Source organism: Pteropus medius, unplaced genomic scaffold (genome assembly GCF_902729225.1).
Source record: "Pteropus medius unplaced genomic scaffold, Ma_sr-lr_union100, whole genome shotgun sequence".
Lineage (NCBI taxonomy): Eukaryota > Metazoa > Chordata > Mammalia > Chiroptera > Pteropodidae > Pteropus > Pteropus medius.
Genome location: NW_024351241.1, coordinates 116,521 through 143,135, shown reverse-complemented (window position 1 = coordinate 143,135; position 26,615 = coordinate 116,521). Strand labels below are relative to the sequence as shown.

At 44.7% G+C, this 26,615-nt stretch overlaps 1 protein-coding gene and 1 long non-coding RNA gene across 2 annotated transcripts; both read left to right on the top strand.

Moving 5' to 3' along the window:
* The first annotated feature begins 1,884 nt into the window (after positions 1 to 1,884).
* LOC120586569 (uncharacterized) lies at positions 1,885 to 4,493 on the top strand. Its single transcript, XR_005648735.1, has 4 exons — positions 1,885 to 1,918; positions 2,746 to 2,816; positions 3,280 to 3,304; positions 4,465 to 4,493. It is a non-coding gene; the product is annotated as an uncharacterized LOC120586569 (long non-coding RNA).
* Positions 4,494 to 5,903: 1,410 nt separating this feature from the next.
* LOC120586565 (myelin transcription factor 1-like) lies at positions 5,904 to 13,662 on the top strand. The gene is made up of 8 exons (XM_039842929.1): positions 5,904 to 6,147; positions 6,618 to 6,642; positions 8,332 to 8,402; positions 8,877 to 8,898; positions 10,645 to 10,715; positions 11,174 to 11,195; positions 12,925 to 12,992; positions 13,464 to 13,662. The coding sequence occupies exons 1-8, from the start codon at positions 5,971 to 5,973 to the stop codon at positions 13,545 to 13,547; spliced, it is 540 nt and encodes a 179-aa protein (XP_039698863.1). The 5' UTR covers positions 5,904 to 5,970; the 3' UTR covers positions 13,548 to 13,662.
* The last annotated feature ends 12,953 nt before the right edge of the window (positions 13,663 to 26,615 follow it).

Genomic DNA, 26,615 nt, shown 5'->3' with positions numbered 1-26,615 from the left:
TGAAATTGAGCAGAGCTCTCTGAGACAGTCCTGAGCAGCATCACCAATAACTGATCGTGACTCTGTCTTTCCCTAGGTCCCTCTACCACCAGGGTGCAGAAGCGTTTTCGGTTTCTATCCAATGTGGAGGTCCCATCTGCTTTCATGGTAAGAAGGCCTTCCATCCTCAGAAATGGAAATGTTGCTTACTTCTTTTTCAATAAAATGACAATCTGAAAATGTGAACATGTACCTGCTAGATGATAGAGACAAGGTACTCGGTGGGCAAATGACAAAAGAGAGTCTATGACCACCTGAAAGCTGATTCAAGAGGGTATTCGAAAAGGGAAGCATTACTTACAGACTGTAGGGTCATAAGCAGTGTCTTCTATAGAATAGTTTCCTGCGAGAAAAAAGAATGTTGTAATTGCCAAATCAAAGGGGCTTGAGATAGCTTCTATGAAGAGCTTAAGATTTCCCACAGGAGTTCTGTACATTTTCTCTTGTGGTCATTGACTCAGGCAATGTTTCCCATCTGGTATCCTCGAATCATCAAGAGAACAGAAGGGCTGAGCAAATAGTGTCCAGGGGTATGTGATCCTCACAGTGTTTTCCTTTCTCTCATGACAGGCGTACGACAGACCCGGTATAAAAGGTACATATTGTTTAATCACTCACTCACTGACGAGAAAGCTAGGTGCTTAAGAAGATGGGCCATTCCTGCCGATTTGGTGTGGAAGCCCCTGTGATTCTGCAATCCTGCCCCAGCAATGAGGGTTAGGGGTGTAATGACAGAAAGTGGTCACACAGGAAAGTTCTCTGGTCAGTTGTTTAGTCCTCAGAAGCGAGGATAATATGTAGGTGTGAAGTACGGGTGTTTTAGACATTTGGGGTTTTTATGTGTTTGTGTGGTGTGATAGTGAGTGAATGTGAGTCTGCGTGAGACTGTGTTTTCTCAGGAGATTGACCCACTCACACAACACAAGACATGCTTTCATCTTCTAAAGAAACCTCCTCACTACTGTATACTTTACATTATTAACTCCTTCTTTCCGCTCCCCGACTGTATCTGGACGTTTGTTACTAATCCATCTCCTCAGATGGAAGTCGTGCAGTGAAGAATGGCCGAAACCTTTGACCTTCTTCGTGAAAGAGGCATAATGTGACTTAGGTGTGAGTCCTTAAGTTGATGCTCTTGACCACTGTCCTGTACTCACCACTCTGTCACAGGGTCATTAGTCACAGAGCAAGGGATTTTCAGAATCTGTGGCAATGCCTGGAATCGCATACAGCCCATCATGAATGGGAGGCCCCCGTGGTCGCGCAGTCTAGGGCAGCCATAGCTGGATCTAACAGCCGACTTTGCCGTAGTCATTGGTGTGAAAGGCACCTGCATGGTCCACAAGCTTTTGGTTCGCTCTAAGATTCTACAAGGTAAAGGCTCCACTTAGCACTGTAAACATCTGTCAGAGCTGGAGTCGCTCCTCAGTCTCTGTCCCAAAGAAGTTAAGAATCAGGGCGATCACATCACAACAAGCAGCTTCTAAATGAGTTTGACATCTCAGAGACCAGAAGCAGTCACTGTGCTTTGCTGTGTCTCTAGAATGGCTCAACTAAATTAAGGTAGTCGCCCACAAAATCTATCTGGTGGACATTTGTTGTCCACACCAAAATGCATGATCTCCTTCAGTCTAATTTGGCTGCAGGAGGGTCATCTGCTTAGCTGTGGAGAAATTATTCCAAATTGCCCTGTTGTCTTCTGCCAGCAAGATATGTAGTGTTCTCTGTATTCTCATGCATTTCACAGGCCGCTGTATGGAAGAGGAATCAAGAACAGAACATGAACAGAATATTTATGAGAGGGGAAGCGAGAATCGGGCTCAAAGAGTCCGTTTCTCACCACAAGTCACGGAACACTTTATAGACCAGGAAGATGAAGGTACTGTGGAAATAGTGCTCACGAAGGCACTTCCAGAGAAATTCTTCAGTGTCTCATATTTAAGTGGCTATGGCAAAATGGCTGTCATATTTATGTTTTATTTCATGGATACAAACACACATGTATTCAGTCCATCAGGGGTGCAGTCTCCATGGAGGTCAGGATGCAGAGGTCTCTAGTTCATGTTCACACATTAGCTGATTTTGCGACATCATCTGAAAACTCCCTCCCTGATAGACGTTATTTAGAACAGGTTTCAATTAACACGTAAGTTAACTAGATAATACACGAAAGTCCTATATTCTAGTTCCCGTTTCTCCTATTAGGAATATCTGACATTTTTACGATACATTGGAGAAAATGAATGAAAAGATATCAATACATGTTTCTTAAGTAAAAGTCCATATAGTCTATAAAAACTTACTCTTTGAGCTCTGACATTCTGTGAGTTTTGACAGGACCATTTTATCTCATTTCACAAGTAGTGTCTCATACTACTACATTAGAGGAAGTGGGAATTTGGCCAGGCTTTAAGAAGGGCAGGATAATCAGAACCCTGTCATTGAAACATAGCATGCAATTTAGATGCTATTTGATGTATTAGATTTCCTTGAACTAGACCTTCAAAGGCTCTATTCCTCCTTCTTTCCTGGTTCTTTCCTTGGCTTTCTTCATCCAACAATGAGAATGTCCCAGAAGACGCTCAGTCCATACTGTTCACCATCCACTTCCACATTCTCTAGCCCCACAACAAAATTGAGCAGAGCTCTCTGAGGCAGTCCTGAGCAGCATCACCAATAACTGATGGTGACTCTGTGTCCCCCTAGCTCCCGCTACCACCGCGGTGCAGCCACTTCCTAGATTGCCGTCCAGTGCGGAGATCCCATCTGCTCTCAAGGTAAAATGCCTTCCACCCTCAGAAATGGAAATGTTGCTTTACTTCTTTTTCAATAAAAGGACAATCTGAAAATGTGAGCATGTACCTGCTAGGTGATAGAGACAGTGTACTAGTTAGGACAATGTCGAATGAGAGTCTACGACCACCGGAAAGCTGATTCAAGAGGGCATTCAAAAAGGGCAGCATTACTTACACACTGTAGGGTCATAAGCAGTGTCCTCTACAGAGCAGTTTCCTCCGAGTAAAAAGAATTTTGTAATTGCCAAATCAAAGGGGCTTGAGACAGCTTTTATGAAGTGCCTCAAGCTTCCCCACAAATGTTCTGTACATTTTCCCTTGTGGTAGTTAACTCAGGCACTGTTTCCCATCTGGTATCCTCGAGTCCTCAAGAGAATAGAAGGCCTGTGCGAATAGTGTCCAGGGGTATATGATCCTCACAATGTTTTCTTTTCTCCCATGACAGGCGTACGACAGACGCAGTGAAAAACGTACGTATTGTTTAATCACACAGTCACTGACGGGAAAGCTAGGTTCTGAAGAAGGTGTGCCATTCCTACCGATTGGGTGTGGAAGCCCCGTGATTCTGCAATCCTGCCCCTGGGATGAGGGTTAGGGGTGTAATGACAGAAAGTGATCACACAGGAAAGTTCTCTGGTCAGTTGTTTAGTCCTCAGAAGCGAGGATTATACGTAGGTGTGAAGTTTGGGTGTTTCAGACATTTGGGGTTTTTATGAGTTTGTGTGATGTGATTTTGAATGTGAGTCTGCATGAGATTGTTTTTTCTCAGGAGATTGACCCACTCACACAACACAAGACATGCTTTCATCTTCTAAAGAAACCTCCTCACTACTGTACACTTTACATTATTAACTCCTTCTTTCCGCTCCCCGACTGTATCTGGACGTTTGTTAATAATCCATCTCCTCAGATGGAAGTCCTGTGGTGAGGAATTGTCCAAACTTTTACCTTCTCCGTCAAAGAGGCATATTGTGACTCAGGTGTGGGTCCCTATGTTGATGATTTTGACCACTGTCCTGTACTCACCACTCTGCCACAGGGTCATTAGCCACAGAGCAAGGAGTTTCAGAATCTGTGGCCATCCATGGAAGCGCCAACCTCCTCCCACACACAGCCCATCATGAATGGGAGGCCCCAGTGGTCACGCAGTCCAGGGCTGCTATATTTGGATCTAACAGCTTACTTTGTGACACTCATTGGTGTTAAAGGCACTTGTAGGGTCCACAAGCTTCTGATTAGCTCTAGGATTCTACAAGGCTGAGGCTCCATGTAGCACTGTAAACATTTGTCACAGTTTGGGGACACTGCTTAGGCTCTTTCCCAAGGAAGTTAAGAATTAGGGCGATAACATCACAACAAGCAGCTTCTAAATGAGTTTGGAATCCGGGAGACCTGACGCGTTCACTGTGCTTTGCTGTGTTTCTATAATGTGTCAACTAAATTAAGGTATTCATCCACAAAATCTGTCTGGTGGATGTTTCATGTGCACACCAAACTGCACGATCTCCCTCGGCCTAACTTGGCTTCAGGAGGGTCATCCGGGTAGCAGTGCAGAAATTATTTCTAATTTCCCTGTGATCTTCTGCCAGAAAGATGTCTATAGTTGTATGTATTGTCATACATTTCCCAGGCCGCTTTAAGGTAGAGGAAGAAAGAAGAACAGAGCCTCTTCTTTATATTTATCGGAGGGGCAGCGTGAAGTGGGCGGAGAGAGTTCGTTTCTCACCACAAGACACGGCACACTTGATCGACCAGCAAGATGAAGGTACTGTGGAAATAATGCTCACTACGGTACTTCCAGAAAAATTCTTCAGTGTCCCATATTTAAGTGACTATTGCAAAATGGCTGTCATATTTATCTTTTATTTCATGTGTATAAACACACATGTATTTAGTCCATCAGTGGTGCTGTCACCATGGAGGTCAGGAAGCAAACAATTCACAATCTGATCATGTTCAATAGTAAACGAGGTCTCCAGTTCCTGTTGACACACTAGCTAATTTTGCAGCATTATCTGAATACCTCGCTCCGTCATAAACGTTATTTAGAACAGGTTAAAATAACACAAAAATATGCTAGATAATACACAAAGGTCTTATATTGTACCTCACATTTCCCATATTAGAAATATATTACATTCATAAGATACATTTAAGAAAATGAATGAAAAAGTATCAATACATTTTTATTAAATTAAGGTCCATATAGTCTACTAAAACTTCCTCTTGTGCTCTGACATTCTGTGAGTTTTGACAAGACCCTATTATCACATATCACAAGTAGTGTCTCATACACACACCAATGTTCATAATGGCATTATTCACAATAGTCAGATGGTAGCAAGAACCCCTAATTTCATCACCTGTTGCATGGATCAAATGTGGTATGTCCACCTAGTGGGGTACTATTCAGCCCAAAAAGTGTGTTAGATTTTAAATAGGGTACCATATAGATGGACACTGCAAAATTTGGGCTTATTGACATCAGACGTACACAAAAAAAGAATTTATGATTCCATTGATATGAGGTTTCTGAAAAAGCCCAATTCCTAGAAACAGAAAGGAGAGATGACGAGGGTTGGAAAGACCGTCAAGGCAGAGTGATTTATTCCTTGAAATGTTTTGGGTCTAGATAGTAAGGCTGGGTCCACAGCATTGTGAATTTAATCAATGCTATTGACCGATATAGTCACAAATGATTAAAAGCAGCACAATAGGATGTAAAGTCCATCACAATAAAAGTAAAATATCCAATATTACACATGCTGAAGACACTAGCATCATGTATGAATGCGTGGATGCTGAAATGGTTATGTAACATTAGAGAAAGTGAGAATTTAGCCTGGCTTTAAGAAGAGCAGGAGGAATCAGAATCCTGTCATTGAAACATAGCATGCATTTTAGATGCTATTTGATGGATTAGATTCCCTTGAGCTAGACCGTCAAAGGCTTTAGTTTCTCTTTCTTGCCTGGCTCTTTCTTGGCTTTCTTTCATCCACCAACGAGAATATCCCAGAAGGCTCTCAGTCCATACTGTTCACACCCACTTTCACATTCTCTAGCCCCATATCAACCTAAAGCAGAGCTCTCTGAGACAGTCCTGAGCAGCACCACCAATATCTGACAGTGACTCTGTATGCCTCTAGCTCCGTCTGACACCGTACTGCAGGAGCTCTCAGACACCATGGTTGGAGAGGTTCCTGACACTGTGGTGCAGGAGCTTCCCGACACCATGGTGGAGGAGGTGTCGTACACTGTGGTGGAGGAGCTAAGAAGAGAAGATCTGGATGAGGAGGTCCCATCTACTACGAAGGTAAGATGGCCTTCCACCCTCGGCAATGGAAATGTTGCTTTCTTTCTTTCTTTTTTTTTTCAATAAAATTGCGATCTAAAAATGTGATCACATACCTGCTAGATGGTAGAGTCATTCTCTTAGTTGGGAGAATGTTGAGTGAGAGTCTGTGGCCACCTGATATATGATCCAAGAGGGCTTGCCAAAAGGACAGCATCACTTTCACACTGGAGAATGGCAAGAAGAGTCCTGAGCATCAGAGTTTCTTCCTTGAAAAAAGAATTTTGTACTTGCCAATTCAAAGGGACTTGAGATAGCTTCCATGAAGTGCTCAAAGCTTTCCCCCAGGTATTCTGTAGGTTTTTTCTTGGGGTCATTGACTCAGACACTGTTTCTCAACTGGTGTCTAAAAGTTAAGAGAACAGAAAGCCTAGGTGAGCAGTTTTCAGGGGGATACGATCGTCACAGTGTTTTCCTTTCTCTTCTGGCAGGTGGACGACAAACCGGAAGAAAAATGTACGTATCGTTTAATCACTCACTTGCTAAATATAAAGCTGGATGCTGAAGGAGGTGGGGCTCTCTTGCCAGTTTGGTCTGGTAGTCCCCCTGATTTCATGATCATGTTGGGGATGAGGGTTAAGCATGTGTAATGAAAGCACCAGATAATCTAGGAAACAACTTGGAAAATTTGGAGTCCTTGGAAGCCATGATATGTGGGTGGTGCAATTTATGTGTTTGAGTTTTGGGGTGGTGTTTATCAATATTGGGTGGTGTGATTGTGAATGTTCGTGTGTGTATGAGGGCCTGTGTGTCCTCAGAAGAGTTTCCCTATCACACAACACAATACAAGCATCTCCTTTTCAAAAGAAGCTCCCCACCACTGCACACTTTCCATAATGAACTCGTCGTAACCCCCAGCTGTATATGGAGGCCGCTTAATATTTCCTCTCTCCATGTGAAGGTGGTGCCGAGATGAATGACCCCAAATCTAAACATAGTCATGGGTCCCTGTGTTCATACTACTGACAGGCCCTCAGCACTGAGGCACAAGATTATCAGTGACCTGGCAACAAAGTGCCAGCTTCTACGGCCATGCTTGGCAGTGCTAGAGCCTACACAGCTCCCACACGCAGCCCATCTTGAGAAGATATCTTTAGTGTCACATAGCCCAGGGTAGCCGAAGTTGCATGTAACAGCTGGCCGTGGCATAGTCATTGTGTGAAAGGCACATGGAGGGCCCACATGCTCCTGGTCAGCTGAGAGGGTGACAGAGGTGTGAGGACAATGTTGATCGTCATCTATCAGTGCTGTGGTTGCTCCTCAGCCCCTGTTTCAAGGCAGTTAAGAGGGAGATAACATCACAATAAACCTCGAAAGCTCACCAAGCCTACAAGCACCTACCCAAGGACACTCTCAAGTCAGCACTCAAATTTGTACTGGTGCAGACCCAGGCCCCCTCAACCTTGCTGCAAATCTTTTACTCTGTTGGGGTAGGGAGCGGCAGTGCTTCCCCCTGCTTCCCCGGTGTGAGAAACTGCCCCACTGTCCATGGGCAGCGTGAGTATGGACAGACACTGACTCTAAGGGCACGCACGGTCTATTGAAAAGAAAAACGGGGAGGAAAATATCACAGGGTTGTTAGTGACTATTTTCAATCATGGGATTTAGCATTTTCAGATCTTTTGCATTGGATTTTGTTTGTGAAAAATAATTAGTGAGTAAATCTAATGAGGTACTTTTCCTAGAATTGATTTCAGTCCCATAATCAGTTTGTTTTTCATCAACAACAAAATCTTACAGGAGAGCTAATCAATGCAAAAGTAGCATCTATGAATTGATTTTGAAAGAAGCAACAAAGAGTGTGGCAATGTAGCTGAATCTCAAAACCATAAAAAAGTCATATGACTCTGTCTTGATTCATACCATGCACTTGAGTGTTTACTCTTTGTCAGATTGACCATTTGATATGGATTAGTTTAGTTTCCCCTTAGCTAGAACACCAAGGCCTGTCTTTTTCCTTTTTTCCTGTTCCAGTTTTGTGCCTTCCTTCATCCAACCAGAGAGACAGCCTTGCCGAACATCTCAATCTGTAGTTATTAATCATCCAATCCACACACTCTGTCCAAAGTGCACATCAGGCCCAGCTGCCTGAGTAAATCCTGGGCAGCATCAGCAATGACTGACACTTGCTCTGTGTTTCCATAGCTTCCCCCGATGTCATAGTGGAGCAGCCTTCTGGAGACAAGGACTCTGAGAAGGACCCATCTATTCGGCATGTATGTTCTCCTTCAGTCCTTTGCGATGGAAATGTTGATATATTTTGTTGTACTACAATTAAATCATGAAGATATGAACATGTACATTCCAGATGGTAGACAATTGAGTTGGTGGGGACATTGTCAAGTATGAGTTTTTTACGTAATTTTTCCTACTTCACGATGGCATTCAAAAGGACTGCATTAGTCATAAACTGTAGAGTAGGGAGCATTTATTTCTTCATAGAATTTACCTCCTTGAAGAAGAGTTTTGCATTGGCCAATCCAAGTACACTCGGAGACCTTCCATGAAGAATCAAACTTTCCCACAGGAGTTCTATATGTTTTCTCTTGAGGTCATTAACCCAAGTTTCCAGTCTGCTCTCCTAAAGAAATCAAGAGAATAGAAGCCCTGTGCAGAGTGTCCAGATGGTGTTCATCTAACAGTGCTTTCATTCTCTCTCTCTCTCTCTCTCTCTCTCTCTCTCATTGCAGGTAGATGCAGAAGACGAAAAAGGTATGTATTCAGGAATCAGTCCGTTGCTGAGGCTAAATCTGGGTGCAGACCACGGTGGGGCTTTCCTACCCTTTTGGTCTAGAAGGCCCTGCGATCTGTGTTCGTGCCAGGAATGAAAGTTGGGGTGTAGTGGAGGGGAGTGTGGTACAGGAAAGAATCCTGGCCAGTTCTACTGTGGCCAGCAGCCGTGACGACTTTTAGATGTGTGGCTTGTGTGTTTGAAGTTTGAGGGTGCTTTTGATGAGTGTGTGTACTGTGATTGTGAATGCGAGTATATGTGCGTGGTGTGATTCCTCAGGCTTTTAACGAGTTACACAACGTATTCCCCCGGTTCATTTTCGACAAAGATTCTCATGTTCACAGACCACTTTACATAAGTCATTCTTTCCTCCGCGGCTGTATCTGGAGCTTTGTTTAATATCTCGTCTCCTCATATAGAGGCAGAACTGAGATGAATGGCCCAAGCTCTTCAACTCCTACATGGAAGAGATCTATGTGAACCCAGGCATGCATCACTATGTCGATGCCCTGGACCACTGACAGACACTCACAGTCAGCCACAGGGTCCTTACTGCCAAAGGGAGGAATTTCCAGTAAATGTGGACATGGCTGGAAGTGCTAGGGTCTACACAGCTCCCAAACGTTGCCTATCAAGGGTAGATGTCCTCACTGGTCTCATAGACCAGGGCAGCTGTCTGTGTCTTTAACAGTAGACTTTGACATAGTCATTGGCATGAAGGGCACATATAACGTTCACATGCTACAGGTCAGCACACAGATTGTAAGAGGCGTGAGGCTCCACGAAGAAGAATGTGGAACAATACCTGTCAGTGCTGGGGTCACTCGTCAGCCTCTGTCCCAAAGAGTTAAAAATCAAAGAGACTTCATCACAGCTAACCACAGAAACACCCAAATCCTGTCAGCACAAACCCAATAGACAATGGCAAGTGAGAACTCAGAGTCAACCTAGAGGAATCCCGATGCCCACTCCCCTTGTTGCAAACGCCTTCCCAGCTGGAGTAGACAGAGACTGTGCCTCCCATGCCATTCTCACGTAAGGAACTGTCCCACTGTCTGTTGCCTGTTTGAGAGAGGACACACAGTGACTCAATGGCAGGCATACATTGTATAGAACCTCAATGATAGAAAGGTCATTATCACAGATGACGACATCAATTCAACGTAATGAGATTTCACTGTTTTCAAATCTTCTGTATTTTATTCACTTCATAAAAAAGGATTAGTGAATAAATAGAATGGGATAGTTTGTGTAGAAGTAAGTTATGTCTCCAATAAGTTTGCTTTGCATCAAGTCAAATGCCTTACACAAGTGTTTTTGAACACAGCAATAGCAGGTATGGATTATGGAGGAAAAAGTGACCTTGGAGGAAATCACGAAAACAGTGGCAATTTAGCTGAATCTCAAAAGCATAGAAAAGTCATATGACTCTGTCTGGGAATCATACCATGCATTTTAGTGTTTACTCTTTGTCAGGTATACTATTTGACATGAATTAGGTAACCTTTAGCTAGAAAACCAAGGGCTGTCTTTTTTCTTTTTTCCTGTTCCATATTTGTGCCTGCCTTCATCCACCCAGGAAGACAGCCTTGCTGAACATCTCAGTCTGTAGTTAGCAGTTATCCACTCCACACACAAATCCATCCAAAATGCACATCAAGCACAGCTGCCTGAATACGTCCTGGACAACATGAGCAATGATTGACATTCGCTCTGTGTTTCCCTAGCTGCCCCAGATGTTGTGGTGGAGGAGCCTTCTGGAGACAAGGCCTCTGAGAAGGACCCATCTATTCTGCATGTAAGCTCTGCTTTCTTCCTTTGCGATGGAAATGTTGATTTATTTTGTTTATTAAATCATGAAGATATGCACATGTATACTCCAGATGATAGATAATTCAGGTGGTGGGGAGACAGTCGAGTGTGAGTTTTTTACGTAATTTTTCTTGCTATAAAGAGCTTTCAAAAGGACAGCATTAGTCATAAAGTGTAGAGTAGGGAGCATTTTCCTCTGCATAGCATTTCCTCCTCGAAGAAGAGTTTCACATTTGCCAATCTAAGTACATTGACAGACCTTCCACGAAGAATCCAACTTTCTCACAGGTGTTCTGTATTTTCTCTTGGGGTCATTAACTCAAGTTTCCAATCTGCTGTCCTAAAGACATCAAGAGAAGAGAAGCCCTGTGCAGAGTGTCCAGGATGATGTTCTCCTAACAGTGTTTTGTTTTGTTTTTTTCCTCTCTCTCTCTCTAATTGCAGATAGATACAGAAGACGAAAAAGGTATGTATTGAGGAATCAGTCCGTTGCTGAGGCTAAATCTGGGTGCTGACCATGGTGGAGCTTTCCTGCCGTTTGGTCTAGAAGGCCCCCGATCTGTGTTCGTGCCGGGAATGAAAGTTGGGGTGTAGTGGAAGGGAGTGTGGTGCAGGAAAGAATTCTGGCCAGTTCTACTGTGGCCAACAGTTGTGATGACTTTTTGGTGCTGGGGTTTGTGTGCTTGAAGTTTGAGGGTGTTTTTTGAGAGTGTGTGTTCTGATTGTGAATGCAAGTATGTGTGCATGGTGCGTGGTGCTTTTCCTCAGGCTTTTACCGAGTTACACAACATATTTCCCCGGTTCACTTTCTAAAATGATTCTCATCTTCACAGAGCACTTTACATAAGTCATTCTTTCCTCCGTGGCTGTATTTGGAGCTTTGTTTACTATTTCGTCTCCTCATATGGAGGTAGAACTGAGATGAATGGCCCAAGCTCTTTACTTCTTATATGGAGGAGATACATGTGAACCCAGGCATGCATCCCTATGTCGATGCCCTGGACCACTGACAGTCACTCACACTCAGCCATAGGGTCATTACTGCCAAAGCGAGGGATTTCCAGTAAATGTGGACATGGCTGGAAGTGCTAGGGTCTACGCAGCTCCCAAACGTTGCCTATCAAGGCTAAATGTCCTCACTGGTCTCATAGACTAGGGCAGCTTTTGGTGCCTTTAACAGCTGACTTTGACATAGTCATTGGCGTGAAAGGCACATATAAGGTCCACATGCTGCAGGTCAGCACACCGATTGTAAGAGGTGTGAGGCTCCACAAAGAAGAATCTGGAACAATACCTGTCAGTGCTGGATTCACCCCTCAGCCTCTGTCCCAAAGAGTTAAAATCAAAGAGACTGCATCACAGCAAACTACAGAAACACCCAAATCCTGTCAGCCCAAACCCAAAGGACGGTGGCAAGTGAGAACTCAGAGTCAACGTAGGGGAATCCCAGTGCCCATCCATCTTGTTTCAAATGCCTGCCCAGCTGGGGTAGACAGAGACTGTACCCCCCACGCTATTCCCACATAAGGAACTGTCTCACTGTTGCCTGTTTGAGAGAGGACACACAGTAACTCAATGGCATGCACGCGTTGTATAGAAACAAAATGACAGATCTTTATCACAGATGATGACATCAATTCTACATTATGAAATTTCAGTTTTCAAATCTGTATTTTATTCACTTCATAAAAAAGGATTAGTGTATAAATAGAATGGGATCATTAGTGTAGAAGTGAGTTATGTCTCCAATAAGTTTGCTTTGCATCAAGTTAAATACCTTACAGAAGTGTTTTTGATGAGCACAGGAATAGCAGGTATGGATTATGGAGGAAAAAATGATCTTGGAGGAAATCATGAAGACAGCGGCAATTTAGCTGAATTTGAAAACAGGCAGGAAGAATCAGGATTCTTTCTTTGAAATGAGGCACAATTGTTCGTGTTTACTCTGTTAGATTATTTCCTACTGATTAGGTTTCTTTCAGAAAGACAAAGTCATATTTCTTTTGTCCATTTCTTTTCTGCTCTTCTGCTTGGCCTTTCTTTCTTGAGCAAGGAGGAGGCCTGGCAGCAGTTCAGTTCCTACTTACCCACCACCCTCATCAGTACACTCTAGCCCCTGTCAGCACTCAGCAGAGCTCCCTAATCCTTCATAAGCAGCAGCACCGTGGACTGACAGTCACTCTGTCTCCTCACAGATCCCCCCGAGGACCTGCAGAAGGAGACTCCTAGTGAGAGGTCAGATGAGGTGACATCTATCACCAAGGTATGCTCACCCCGCTTCCCTTGCAATAGAAATGGGGATTTTTTTTCTTTGTCCTTAAAACGAAGGTATAAAAATGTGAGCACGTACATTCCCAATGATACAGACATTTACTTGGTCGCAAGAGTGTCAAGAGGAAGTCTAGTACCAACTGATAACTGATTCTAAGGAACCTTCAAAAATGACTGCAGCAGTTATAAATCATATGGGTTGGGTGGGAGCTGTTTGTCTTAGCAAATTCTCCTCTCTGGAAGAGAAGTTTGTAATTGCTCACCTAAAATGGTCTTGTGAGAAAGTTCCCCAGTATAGTTTGTGCCCTTCGACCTGAGTAGTTTTGTCCTGTTCTTGCTGGTGGGTTCCGTTGACACTTCCAGCATTTCCCATCTGATTTTCTAACGTAACCGATTTGAGCAAAGGCCTGTGCAAACAGGACCCTGCAGGATGTGACACTCTTTGTATGTTCTGTCATTTCAGGTGGTTCCTTTTGCCCTTGAAGACGGTACGTATTCTAGAATTCTTCATTTCCTGAGGAAAAATCTCGAAACTGAGAAAGGGTAGTATTCTTGCTGGCTTAATGTGGGGAGCCACTTTGATTCTAGCTTCCTGCTGGCAAAGAGAATCGGAGACGTGGTCATAGAAACTGATTTTCTAGGCAACGAACCGAGACCATGATCCCCAGTTCCATGAGGTGGTGTAGATTTCTGTGCATGGGTGTGAGTGTGTGTCATGTGAATCCATATGGTGTGAACCTGAGTGTGTGTGTGATGTTTGGTGTTTTGAGTGTTTCTCTTGATTTATGTTACTGTAAGACCACAGTCGCCGATGTCTGCTATCACCTAAACATTCCCCTCACCATCTCATCATGAACGGATAGGTATCTAAGTGTATGTATTAATCACCTTGCAAAATTCGAATGTGTGCGTTTACTGTATGCCAAGTATATACCTCAATTAAACTGAACACAAATCCCGTCACCACCCAGGTCAATGTTGTATGGCTTCTTAATGGATAAACCATGTCACTGTGCCACAAAAAAATTCTTTTTAGTACAGTATATAACCCCTCAGTATGTCTTACGGCATTTTGAATGGTCATGTTGTGGCCACTTCCTTCATTTACACTGCCTCTGTTAATGAGAGGCTTCTGAATGACTTCTCCTTCCATCCTTCTTAGCTAGTTGCTGGGCAGGGCTCCTCACTTTTGCTGGTGGCCCCCAATGTAGCCGCATGCCACATGCAGTTCTGGAGGCATCTGAGCCAGGACGAGCCTCTAGGAATATTTGGGAGCAATTCACTGAGATTTTCTGCAAAGAATCTAATATTTATCTTCAGCCACCCTTGCTAAGAATATGCAGTGTCATTCTGTGTCCAATACTTCTCTGAGGTATGGACTTTGTGTGCTGGGCAAGAAACACTGTGTCCAATGAGAAGAGAACCGAGAGGTCTTCAGGACTGAGCGTCAGGGTAGCACTGCGTTTTCATTCAATGAGGACAAAGGGGACATTGTGCGCTGCAAGGTGGCATAGAGAAGCTCCACAGTGGGACAGGGGCATCACCCCTCGTGTCCCTGTGGCATACACAGGAACATGGGGTCATGGTTTCTTCTGGAGGGCTCTGTAAGAATCAAGTCCAGGAAGCTGGTTTAGGTCAATCATATAAAATGTGCCAAGCTGGTTTAGGTCAATCATATAAAATGTGCCAAGTGATGGTTTGAGTTTTCTTTGGAGCAGGACAGCTGTGAGAATTATGAATGTAGTAGAATTTCATTGCCCTGTAGGTTTTCATCTTTTCCCCATCAATCAAAACCGAGGCTACTTCAATGTAAAATGTCACTAGTTTATCCATGAACCTGTCTCCTTGAGACAGGATTGCTGCAAATGGCAGGATTACTTTGGTTTTTAAAAATGCATAAAATTCTATTAAATGCATATACCTTATTTTTTTTATTCATTCGTTTGTCGATGGACATGGGTGCGCTTTCTGGATCTGGGCTCTTGTGAACAATGCTGCAATGATCACAGGAGTGCAGTATCTCCTCCAAGCTCTAACTTTATTTGCTGGGATGCATAGCAACAGCGCAATAGCTGGATCGCATCGTAGTTTCATTTGTAAATTTTTGAGGAACCTCAATACTGTTCTGCATGATGACTGCACCATTTTACTTTCCTCCCAACAGCACAGAAAGGTTGCAGTTTCTCCATCTCCTCGCCAATATTTGTTATCTCTTTTTTTTTTCTTGTGGACAATACACGTCCTGTCAGGAGAGAGGCATTACTTCTTGGCCTTTTTGATGTGCATTTCTTTGATGATTAGTGGTAATGGGACCTTTCATAGCTCTGTGGGCCCTGTATGCTTTCTTTGGAGACATGTCTTTTAAAGATTTTGGCCATTTTTTATTGGGTTATTTGCTTTTAGTTTTTGGGGGTTTTTTTTTGCAATTGAGTGTTAGCCTTTTGTATATGCCTTGAATATTAGCCCCTCTTCAGATATAAGCTTTGCAAAGGGTTTTTCACATTCTCTAGGTGTCATTTCATTCTCTTGATTCTTGAAGAGACTATCCTTTCCTCATTGTGTCGACCTGGCATCCTTCACAAAGATCATTTGGTACGATCAGTGAGTTTATTTAGGACACCCTATCGTTCCCATTGATCTATCTGCCTGTTTTTAACGCCACTGCCATGGTATTTTGATTACGGAAGCTTAGTCTGGTGTTTTGAATTCAGGAAGTGTGGAGCCTCCATCTTGTTCCTCATTGTGAAGATAGTTTTGACTACTGGGATGCTTTGTGGTTCCATATGACTTGTAGGATTTTTTCTGTTCTGTAAAAGTGGCATTGAGATGTCGCTAGGTGCAGCAAGAATCTGTCGATCCCTTTGGCTTTTATGGAAATGTTAACAATATCAAGTCTTCCAACCCGTGAACACAGGATTTCATTCCAATTATTTACGTCTTTTAATTCTCTCTTCTCTTTACTTTACAATTCTTCCATTCTCTTCGAGGCCTTTTCCACTGCCTTGCCAGGCTCTATTCCAGAGTCAGGGCTGAGAAGGGGGAAAAGGATGAAAGTGAAGTGTCCAGCACCCATCACTCTGATTCTCTCTCGCACAGGTCCGTTAGCCATGCTCTTCAACCTTGCTTATATCTGGGCCTTTGCTGGGAATTCTCTAGTATCTGGTTTTGACCATACTTTTGAACAACGTCAGAGCTTCAAGTAATGCGTGGCACAGGCACATGGGTCCATGAAGTACACACACGTGAATGATCAGATCAGCCCCACAAATGACTCTGCAGGAACTAGGAGGGGAGGATACACCTTCCACGTCATCGAATTCTAGCGTTGCTCTATCTAGTGTGGCAGGCAGTAGCCAGATGAGGCTGTTTTTAATTAATTATTATACTTGATCATTTATTAATGCATTGAATGAAAATAAAATAAACACATCCATTTGTTTGGTCACACTAACCACATTCAATTGTCTATAACAGTCAGAATTTCTGGTTGATAACTTTGGAGGTGGGAGCAATGTTGGGTTTGAGGTGAGAAGGTGAAAGGTGATTACTTCAGCATCTCTCTGATTTGAAGTTTGCAAGGTGATCAATGTCTTGTTTAAGGGCTCTGTCTCCACAGAGCCCAGGGAAGGTCTGAGAACCTGGAGGAAAGATTGGGGTGAGGCCGTGTGACTCACCATAGGCTCAAGTGAAACTAAATGAATAGGCGAGACTCTCTTTCTAAAACGTTATTGCTCTTGATTCTGTTTCTAAAGATTTGGTGTTAGAGAACTTGTCTGACATCAGCGATGAGGATGAAGATGATCCAGGTAGGTGGCAACAATGACTTTGTATCCAATAGGAGGGGATACCTGGGACCAGTTGGGTGGCACCTGCTACATGGGAGACTGAGGAAGGGAGATATGTAATCAGACAGAGAAATGAAATGTGTATAGAAGTTGGATTTGTTTTTCCCCACTTTATTAATGTCAGAAAAAGGAACTGTGTCCATGGGCTTTGAGTGTGCTGCGTTTGACATCATGTGTTCTTGCTATTCTCTTTAAAAATTATCTTTCCCAGATGACTTGCTCTTTCCTTTCTCTACTCTAGCCAAATCTCCTCCACAAAGAGAAGAAAGCATTTAAGAAGAATAGAGTACTTTGAAGTTCTGTTGCATGAGACAAAACAAGGTAAGGTAAAACAAGTGTACCCGTTCTCCATTGTTTCCTAACTTACTTAGTCAGTTCAGATAAAACCACAATAAAAATACTGGCGTTTCTCGTACTGCTTGCGACTCTAAAAGTAGAAACAAAGGATGGTAACACTCTTAGCAAGCCAATGAAAGGCGCCCTGAGCACATCTTCCCAGAGAACAAATACACATTCCTCTTGCGGCCACAGCAGGAGAATGGCGGTGGATTCCGTGGAACCCGGGAGGAAAGTAAGAAGAAGCCCAAGAAGCCTATTGGTGGATTCATGGCGGGGAGATGTGCCTGCTGATTCCAGGTTGGGTTCTTCATTATAATTTCTGCCTCCTGGCTTTTAGAGTTCTTCCCCACTGGGTTAAATAGGGTGGACAGACTCGATTGGGGAACTTTACTGTTGAGAGATCCTCACGTGGTCCCATTGGGCCCCTCATCCCTTGATAGTTCGCTGAGGTCCTATTTGAACCCCATGGGTGTATGATTAATTCAGCCCACTGCAGGGTCTAGGAAGGTATGAGGAATTTGTAGACACTGGACTGTGGTGAGGAAAGAATGAACAGGGAGGCGGCACACTGAGCACTAGTGAAGCCGCTGCCCGCTGTCCATCAGGCATAGCACAGGCTGCTCAGACCAAAAGTCGACAGACAATGCAGGTTTCAGCCATATTTCACAGAATCATCAAAGCACCAACACGAAAGGCCGGCATCCCTCTTCATGGACATTAAGTGCTCATGCAGGGTTTTTCAATGAAAGAGAAGCTAGTTTTTGGTAAATCTGTCATGTAGCAGTAGGTGTAGAATGTTCTGCATTGCGTTGGGCATCGCCCAGACCACTAGTGATTCAGGGTGGTCACCTGGTCATGGGGAAGGCTCAGTGTGAGACAGCTGACAGTGGACAGACGCTGGGGGAGGATGGCCACAAGCTGGGACTTCTCTGGTCCTTATGAGGGGCTTCGCTCAGAAGAAACTGTTGTTTCTGGGGTCAGAGCCAGAAAAGTATAAGCAGAGTCTGCATTATATAGTTGGACTCCACATGGCTCATCTCTTCCTCCAGGACATCACGTCTCTCCCACAGAAAAGTTGGGGCAGGAGCATTTGACAAAGACGCTAAGGGCATCTCATTGTTCAGGCACCAAGGGCATGGTCTCAGGTGTCTTAGAATTTCAGGATCTCTAGGCCCTGGACAGCATCCATGTTCTCGTCCCAGATTACACTCATCAGTGTTGTGTCTCTGGGCAAATCGCTTAATCTCTATATATTTCTATGCTTTTCACTGTAAATTATAAGTTACAGCTCCTGCTTTGCCTTCTCTGCATAAGGCTGATGTGGGGATTTCAGGAGATGATAACAGATACTCTCCGTGAACTGGAAGGCATCACCCTCATGCAAAGGATAAAAGTAACCTGCCATCCTCCCTGGATGTGAAGCCATCCCAGTCCCCTCACTAGGTTCAGCTGCTGCCAAGTGTCTAGGTTATACTTGAGTGATTGGACACTTCCAGAGCAATTACATAGCACTAGTCACTAATTTTTCTCATAGCTTTACTTGTATGTAATCATTTTTAGCCTCATCACATAATATTAACGAGTAGGCCACCTTAAAATTGCAGATCTTGGAACAGGGCATTGAGGTCCCGAGGAATCTGAAGAATTTTCCCTGGTACGTGGAGCTTCTAAACAAGGAAGAAGAGGTTCAAGAGAGTTTACATCCGGCAACACCACGGGGTACATCCCTCAGTGCAGCCCGAGGAAGGTACTGTGGAAATATGCTTATTAAGTCTATTCAGGAATCATTATTTGGTGTTTTCATTTTAAGAGAAAATTATATGAATTCTAATACATTCTGTTTTTCAATTGCGTGAGTGCAATTTAAATGTCTCCATTTGATCGGTAGTGCTGTAACTATAGAAGAAAAGATGCATAGGAACCCAAAATGTGGTTCCATTTAAATAGTAAGCAGGATCTCTAGCTAATGCACAGATATTATCTGATTTTGGACATGAGCTGAATAGATCTCTCCCTGATACAGTTATTTCTAGAGTTGTAAAAATGGATACACTTTCTCTAGAATAGGTTTAGATGAACATCAAGTTGACAGATAGTACACCTAGTTCTCATATCCCACTCCTCCCCTAGCCGTAGCATCTTACACTTGCGTGACACATTTGTTATAATTAGTGAAATAATATTAATATATTTTTATTAATTAAAAAAGTCCTGAGTTTGCATTCCGTTTCACTCTGTGCTGGAACATCCTTTGGCCAGAATACCATGTATCACCATTAGAGTGTCTTAAAGCTATCTGTACACCAGTATTCATAGCCCCATTCTTCACAGCAGCTAACAAATGGAAACCACCCCTAAGTCGATCTATGAGTGGATAAATAAAATGTGATGGGTACCCGTAATGTAATGCTATTCATACTTGGTGACATGAGGCAGTCAAGAGAAAGACAAATAAAGTATGATTCCATTTAAGCAAGGTCCCTGGAGAAAGCAAATTCATTGTGAGAGAAAGTAGAGATGATCAAGGGATGAAATGGGGAGCGGTGGGGTGATTTGCTAAGGAGATGAGAGCGTATGTGGGATAGGATGACACGTTTGGGTAGAGATAGTAGAGATGGTCCACATATAATGAATGTTACTGAAGCTACTGACCTATATACTCACAATAAATATACATATTAAGTATACTTCATTAAAAAACAAAGTTATAAAGCCAGTATTAAAGATGAAGACAGTAGCAGCACATATGAATGCATGTGCTGAGATGGTCTTGTAATATTCGAAAAAGAAGTGGGAACTTGGCTGGGTTTATGATGGGAAAGAGGAGTCAATGAAACTCTATCATTGAAACATAGCGTGCATTTTCGTTTCCCCTTTAGGATTATGTCCGATACACTGGATTCCCTTTAGCTTTCATGCCAAAGGCTCCATTTCTTTTTCTTTCCTGCCCCTCTTTTTGCCCTTCCTTCAGGCACCCAGGAGGATGACCCTGCAGCAGCTCAGTTCATACTTATTAAATGCCCACATCCACACACTCGCCTCACGAACTCACCTTGCAAAGTTTCCAGAGCATGTCCTGAGCAGCATCACCAGTGACTAACAGCTACCCTATGTCTTTTTAGCTCTCCCTGAGGTGGTGGTGCAGGATCTCCCTAAAACACCGCAGATGAGGAGGTTCCATCTATCCTCAAGTTGAACTCGCTTTCTTGCACTGAGATGAAAAAGTTTCTTTTTCTCTTTTTCAGTAAAATTAGCATATGAAATGTGAACATGTATATGCTCCATGACAGAGACAGTTTACTAGGTAGGGAGACTGTCTAGTGAGAGCCTATTACCCCTGATACCTGATTCAAGAGGGCACTCAAAAAGCGCAGCAGCAGTTACAAACTGTACATTAGAGAGCATTTTCCCCTGCAGAAAGTTTTTCTCTTTGGAAAGGAAACTGCAATTGCCCAACCAAAGAGACTTGAGAAACCTTCCAATATGAGCTTCAAGCTTCCCCCAGGCGCCCCTTATGTCTTCTCTTGGGTCATTGATTCAAACACTGTTTCCTGTCTGGGGTGCTAAGGCCATCAAGGGAAATGAAGGCCTGTGCAGAGTGTCCAGGATGAAGTGATCTTCATTGTTTTTTTTTTCTATTTCTCTAATTGCAATTGGATGCGTGAACAGATGAAAATATGCATGTATCATGAAATCAGTCAGTTTCTAGGAAAAAAATCTAGATTCTGAAGAAGGTGGGACTTTTCTGCAGCTTTGGTCTGGAAGCCCCCCGATTCTGGGTTACTGCTGGGAATGAGGGTTGGGTGTAGTGAAAGGAAGTGGTTGTACAGGATAAAACTCTGGCCAGTAGCCTGATGTAGCTTTCTTTAATGAACACAGTGAACTGAAATAGAATAAAATATCAATTAGTCAATCCTACTAGTCTCATTCTAGTTTGAATGAAACAGTTGGAATTTCAAGTTGGTAAGGTTGGAGGTGAGAGTTATCATGGGCAAGTGGAAGGGAAATGGTAAAAGTTGATTCCTTCAGCACCTCTGATTTGAAGGTTGGTAACTGTGGTCAATGTCTAGGTGAAAGTCTACGATCCACAATACCCGGGAAAAGTGCATGAATTGTGGGGAATATTAGGGTGATGCCCATGACTCACCATAGACTCAAGGAAAGTAGAAGGAATGGGGGAGCTTCTTTTTAAAATAATTTTATTGCTCATGTTTCTGTGTCTCCAGATTATGTATGAGAGAGCTTCTCTGACTCCAGCAGCGAGGATGAAGACTCTACTGGTAGGTACCAAAACACAGGTCAGATCCCATGGGAGAGGAACCTGGGAACAGTTAGTGGCACCTGCTGCTTGGAAAACTGAGGAAAGTGACATGAAATTAGACAAAAAAAAATAAGAAGGAAATGAGTGTAGAAGTCTGATATGTTCTTTCCCTTTTTGAATGATGTCATAGAAAGAGTATTGTTTCTGCAGGCTTTGAGAGTGCCATGTTTTTCATCCTCTCTCCTTGCTTTTCTATTTAAAATGATCTTTCCCACAAGTCTTGCTCTTACCTCCCCCTACCCCAGAGCAATCTCAGAGCTTGGACATTGATAGGTTAGCACTCCTGAGAATTGTATGCAAGAGGTCGTGGTTTTGTTTCCGTTATTGACCTATGGTGAATGTACTCTAGTGGGACACAAATAGTCCTTCCTAGGCACTTAAACTGAGGACAATGCTCTAGTACAGTGTGCCAGGAGGTGCGTGAGAATAAACTCTCTTCTTTATAAAGTAACTCAGTATCTTCGTGCTTCTGTGCTCATGTTCGTTCCTCACTTAAAGGGCACTCCCAGAGCTGCATGAGGGAAAGAACAATTCCTCTGGCATTACATCTGTTGCTCCAGTATCCTTGAGCTCACCTCAAGTCACCCACATGTCACCCATGTTTGAGGTGCTGATTGTGCTTCTATGTGAAAGAGGTCAGTGTCCAGCTGCCTCTCCGGGCCCTCCATGGCTGGCAGGATTCTAGAAGACACATTCTCTCCCACAGCGTTGCTGATCTGGTTCCGTGGGGTTGATCAGGCCCCAAACAGACCCTCTGAACAGCAGGGCCCGGGGCTGACTAGATGAGGAATGTAGACATGAGGACAATCATGGGTCCTGGGGTTGAGCTACACGATCCCAGGAGAGCAAGACGCTGGGTTCCCACCTTGACTCTAGCTCTCCCACATCGTTGCTGCCCTTGTCCACTGCAGATGATGAAGCCTGCGGCATAGGGAGCATAAGAGTGCGTGTAATCGACCTCTTCTTTCATTTCGTTTCCATGTTCTCTCTTTCCTATCCATAAGCCTGTGTTTCTGAGTCTTCTCAGCCCATCTTTATGTGATTCTCATCGAAGGCCCTGGTCCCATCTCGGCTCTGAGGTCCTGGGATCGTCACTGTAATATCTCCCTCCAGTTCTGCACTTCCTCTCATTTAGAATGGCCTGGCTCCTGACCCCCACTGCACTATTAAATTGTGCTGTGCAACCCTGAGTGGCCCAGGCAGGGAGCCTGTCTGGGAGTCAGAAGGGCTTGGCTCATTCTGCAGTCTGGCAGGGGCCCTGTGAAGTCTGTTCTGCCCCGGGGCACCACCCCCCACAGGGGTTCTCCTGTACTGGTGGCTCTGGACATACACAATTGTTCTCTTCCCTCCAGATTTCAATAAATTTCATCACAGCTGCTCCAGAATAAAGAGTAGAGGAAACCATTCGGAAGGAAGGAGAAATAGAAGAACTGTGAACTGGCCTGGCCTGGGCTGAAAAGGGTAAAGCAAGTAAGTGTGCCCATTCTCCAGTGCTTCCTAACTTTCTTGTTGCGGGGAGAAGGCACGCTCTGAGCTGTCCTCCAGCCTGAAAGGAAGACTGAATGCTGGGGCGCCTATGGGAGCAGGATGACAAATCCTTAAATTGGACTCGAGGCCTTACGGGACCTTGGCTGAGCACTGCCCTCCTTGTTCATGCCACTTCAGCCCCATTGGCCTCCTTGCTATTTGTCACACTCGGTGGTCACATTCCCACCCCAGGACCTTTGCACTTGCTGTTCCCTTTCCCTGAAATGCTCTTCTTCCAGAAACCCCCACAGCCTACTCCTTTTTCTCTTTGCTCAAATGTCACCTTCTCAGTGGGGCCTCCCTCCACCACCTTACCTCAAAATACAATCCACCCATTTGGGCTCTCCCTCTCTGACCTCTTGCCGAGTTTAGCTTCCTTCAGAATCTTTCAACTGACTATATCATTACTTATTATTTTGTTGTCTACCACCTGAGCTCCACAGGGCAGGGCTTTTAGTCTCTCTGGCTCACTTCAGTATCCCCAGCATGGTGACCTGGCACATAGTAGGTACTCAATAACTATTTCTTGACCTGTGTTTCATTTGGGGAGGATAGTCAGAAATGTGGTGGACCATGCCTTTCTCTCACAGAGTCCATTGCCTGCCCAGCCCTGGAGGTCCTGGCTGACAGTGCCTGCCCCTGGGGGACCTCACTCTCTCAATGAGCTGCATGGCAGGGGGAGGGAGCCCCTGAAGGCCTGGCCTCTCCTGGATGGAGAACCAGTATGTCTTGTAAGACTCTCAGCGATAACAATAACAACGATGTTAATAATTAATAATAAGAGCGGCAGTAACCTTTTACAGGTGCTGGCTTTTTTCCCCCTGGGTGTGAGTTAAGTGCTTTAGGCAATATCTCATTCAAGTCTCATCTTATTCTCATGAGGTTATCATATTAAACCCATTATAAAGATGATAAAACTGAGGCTCTGGAGTGTGCCCCCATCGCCGGCCACTTCCTCAAGCATGACACATAGCAGATATTGAACAAATGATGTTCTCCTTCTCTCCCCCATACAAAGTGGTGGAACATGATGCTTTGGGCAGAGGAGGGGCTGGTGGCATTGGTACTCGGAAAGGTCCTGGCGCTGCCCTTGAAGGAAGGAGGTTGTGCGTCTGGCGGGAGAATCTTTGTCTTGAAGCACATGGGTGGCTCAGCGGTCACTTTCAGGAAGGGCGGCACCCTGCGCCCAGGCAGTTTTTTCCTCACTTGGCGCCCAGGCCCCGCCCCATCTCAGCCTCAGTCCCAGAGCAGAGCTACCCACAGTCTTGGAGGCCAGGGACTGTGAATGCTACTCGTCCAGCTATAACTTCTGGTCTGGGGTGCGAGGGAACGTTGAGCTTGGGCGTGCTGTGAGGGAAGCCCCGACCTTGGCCTGAGCCCTTAACTGACCTGCCGGCCCTTCTGTCTTTCCTCACAGGGGTGGAGACCGGGCCAAGGCTTCTGTCCACTTCAAGAAGGAGGTAGAGAGTCTAGGGAGGGAGGGGGCAGGGAACGCCACTCAAGGGCAGAGGAATCATCAGCCCCCTGAGGAAAGAGTCTCAAAGGAGGGAGGAGTGGCCACTGGTGACTTGGCAGCCACATCGAGTGTGGGGCTTACCTGGGTGACAACTTACCTACGTCAGGACTGGAGGCAGGTGAGTTTGGCGGTGGGGGCTTTAGGTATGTGAAAGAAGTGTTCTTTGGATGTTTTTCTACTGTGAGCAGGGTCCCATGAGTGTAAGGGCCCTTCAGGTGTGGGACACACCTGCCTGAGTTTAGGTAGGACACCTGGAGGAGCAGGTGGGCTGGTCTCACTAAGATGAGACAACCCCTTGGTGGCTTAAAGGGGAATTCGGGGGAGGGTTGGACAGCTTGTTGTGGCTGCAGAAGTAGAACTGGACTTTGGAAAGAGCAAAAATTTTCTTTTTGGAAATAAAGTCTTTCCCCAACCCACCTCCACCCACACACATTTCCAAACCTTAGGTTCCTTAGGGAACCGAGGAGCTAGGGGACTCCCTCAGTGAGAATCCCAGGTCAGCGGGTTACTCCATTTTGAGGCATGTACCTGCGCTCTCCTGGCAGACAATGTTCTATCTCCCGTACATCACTTTACTCAAGCAGGATAGTGAGAGACTGGTTTCAGCTGCCCCTCTGCCCTCACTCTCCCTGGGGCCAGCCAGGAGCTCATTGTTGCCTTTAGACTTAAGAGCCCACAACTTACTGCAGAGGGGGAGACTCTATAGTGACAGGTTCCTGGGGAAGCCTTTAGATACCTTGTGTGTGTGTGTGCGCGCATGCGTGTGTGTGTGTGTCTGTATGTGTGCTCATGTGTGTGCATGTACACGGGTGCATGGGCGAGACACGTGGCTATGAGTGCATGTTTGTACGTGCATCTGTTCGAAGATGTCTGTATAGTTTTATGTACTGTCTGTACATGTATCCATGTGTCTGTGTATTTATCTGTTTTACGTGAGTAGGATGGGTATGTGGGTGATGCAGCAATCTGTGTGAATGATGAGGCTGTGACTCTGTGTGTTTAACCTCCTCATGTCACTCACATCCTTCAACCTGGGATCCTGTTGCTGCTGAACTGGTATCAAGTGTATCTTGAGTCCTCAGCTGGAGACCTTGAATGGCCACATTCCTTGGGGCTGGCCTGCTCCCTGTGCCTTTTGTGGTGTTGCTGGTGTCAGCACTGAGTTTCAAGAGACCCCTCCCTGCTTGGTGGTAGACAGACACCAAGGGATGTCACCTGGCAGGGACGTGTTGCCCTTCCTTCCGGGTGGAATGTGGGTGTATGTCTGTGTGTGTGGCACGTCCCATATTGTTTCAAGTATCAGCTCCATGGCTGGCTGTACATTCTGGCCTTTCCGAATACGGAGACATAAGGATACATGGAATCCGTCACAAAGACCCAGAATGTTTCAGCTCAGGCTTTGTGGAGACCAGCCCATTATATTCTGCGAAATGTGTTGAGGAGGTGGTCTGTCTTAATGAATGCTCCATGTGAATTTGAGAGGAATGTGTATTCTGCTGTTGTTTCATGAAGTCTTCCATAAATGCCATTGGATCCAATTGACGATGGTGCCGGTGTTCAGAATCTCTCCCGCCCCAGCACTTATTGCTGTCGTTTGCCTGTTACTGACTCTTCTGAATAAGACTCTCAATCCGTCATCTGCGTCATGTCTGGATACTGTAGTCTCTCCTCAGTTACCTGCATGGTCAGGCCGTTGGAAATGCTATCAGAGCCTTTACATTCTCCGTGTGCAGAGCATCAAGCTCGGCTGGAGGCGAGACGTCAGGACTTTCCTAAGCACCTGGTAGCCAAGGGTGTGTGTGCCCAGCCCTCCCTTTGTACATGACCTAAATATCTAGGGGTACAACAGACTTTCGAAGCCCGTGATTTCTCATTCCTTTTAAGTTTTTTTTCTTATTTTAGTCTATTTTTTTGCTCCAGCTCCAATCCATCAACTCAGGTAACTGCGGCGAAACAGAAACACCTGTGATTGTTTTGACATATGTGCCCAGGAACAGGCTTTTTGTTCTGGGCAAGCTCCAAGTGAGGTCAAAAGAGACATCCAAGTGTGTGCGGTCTTCCATAGAA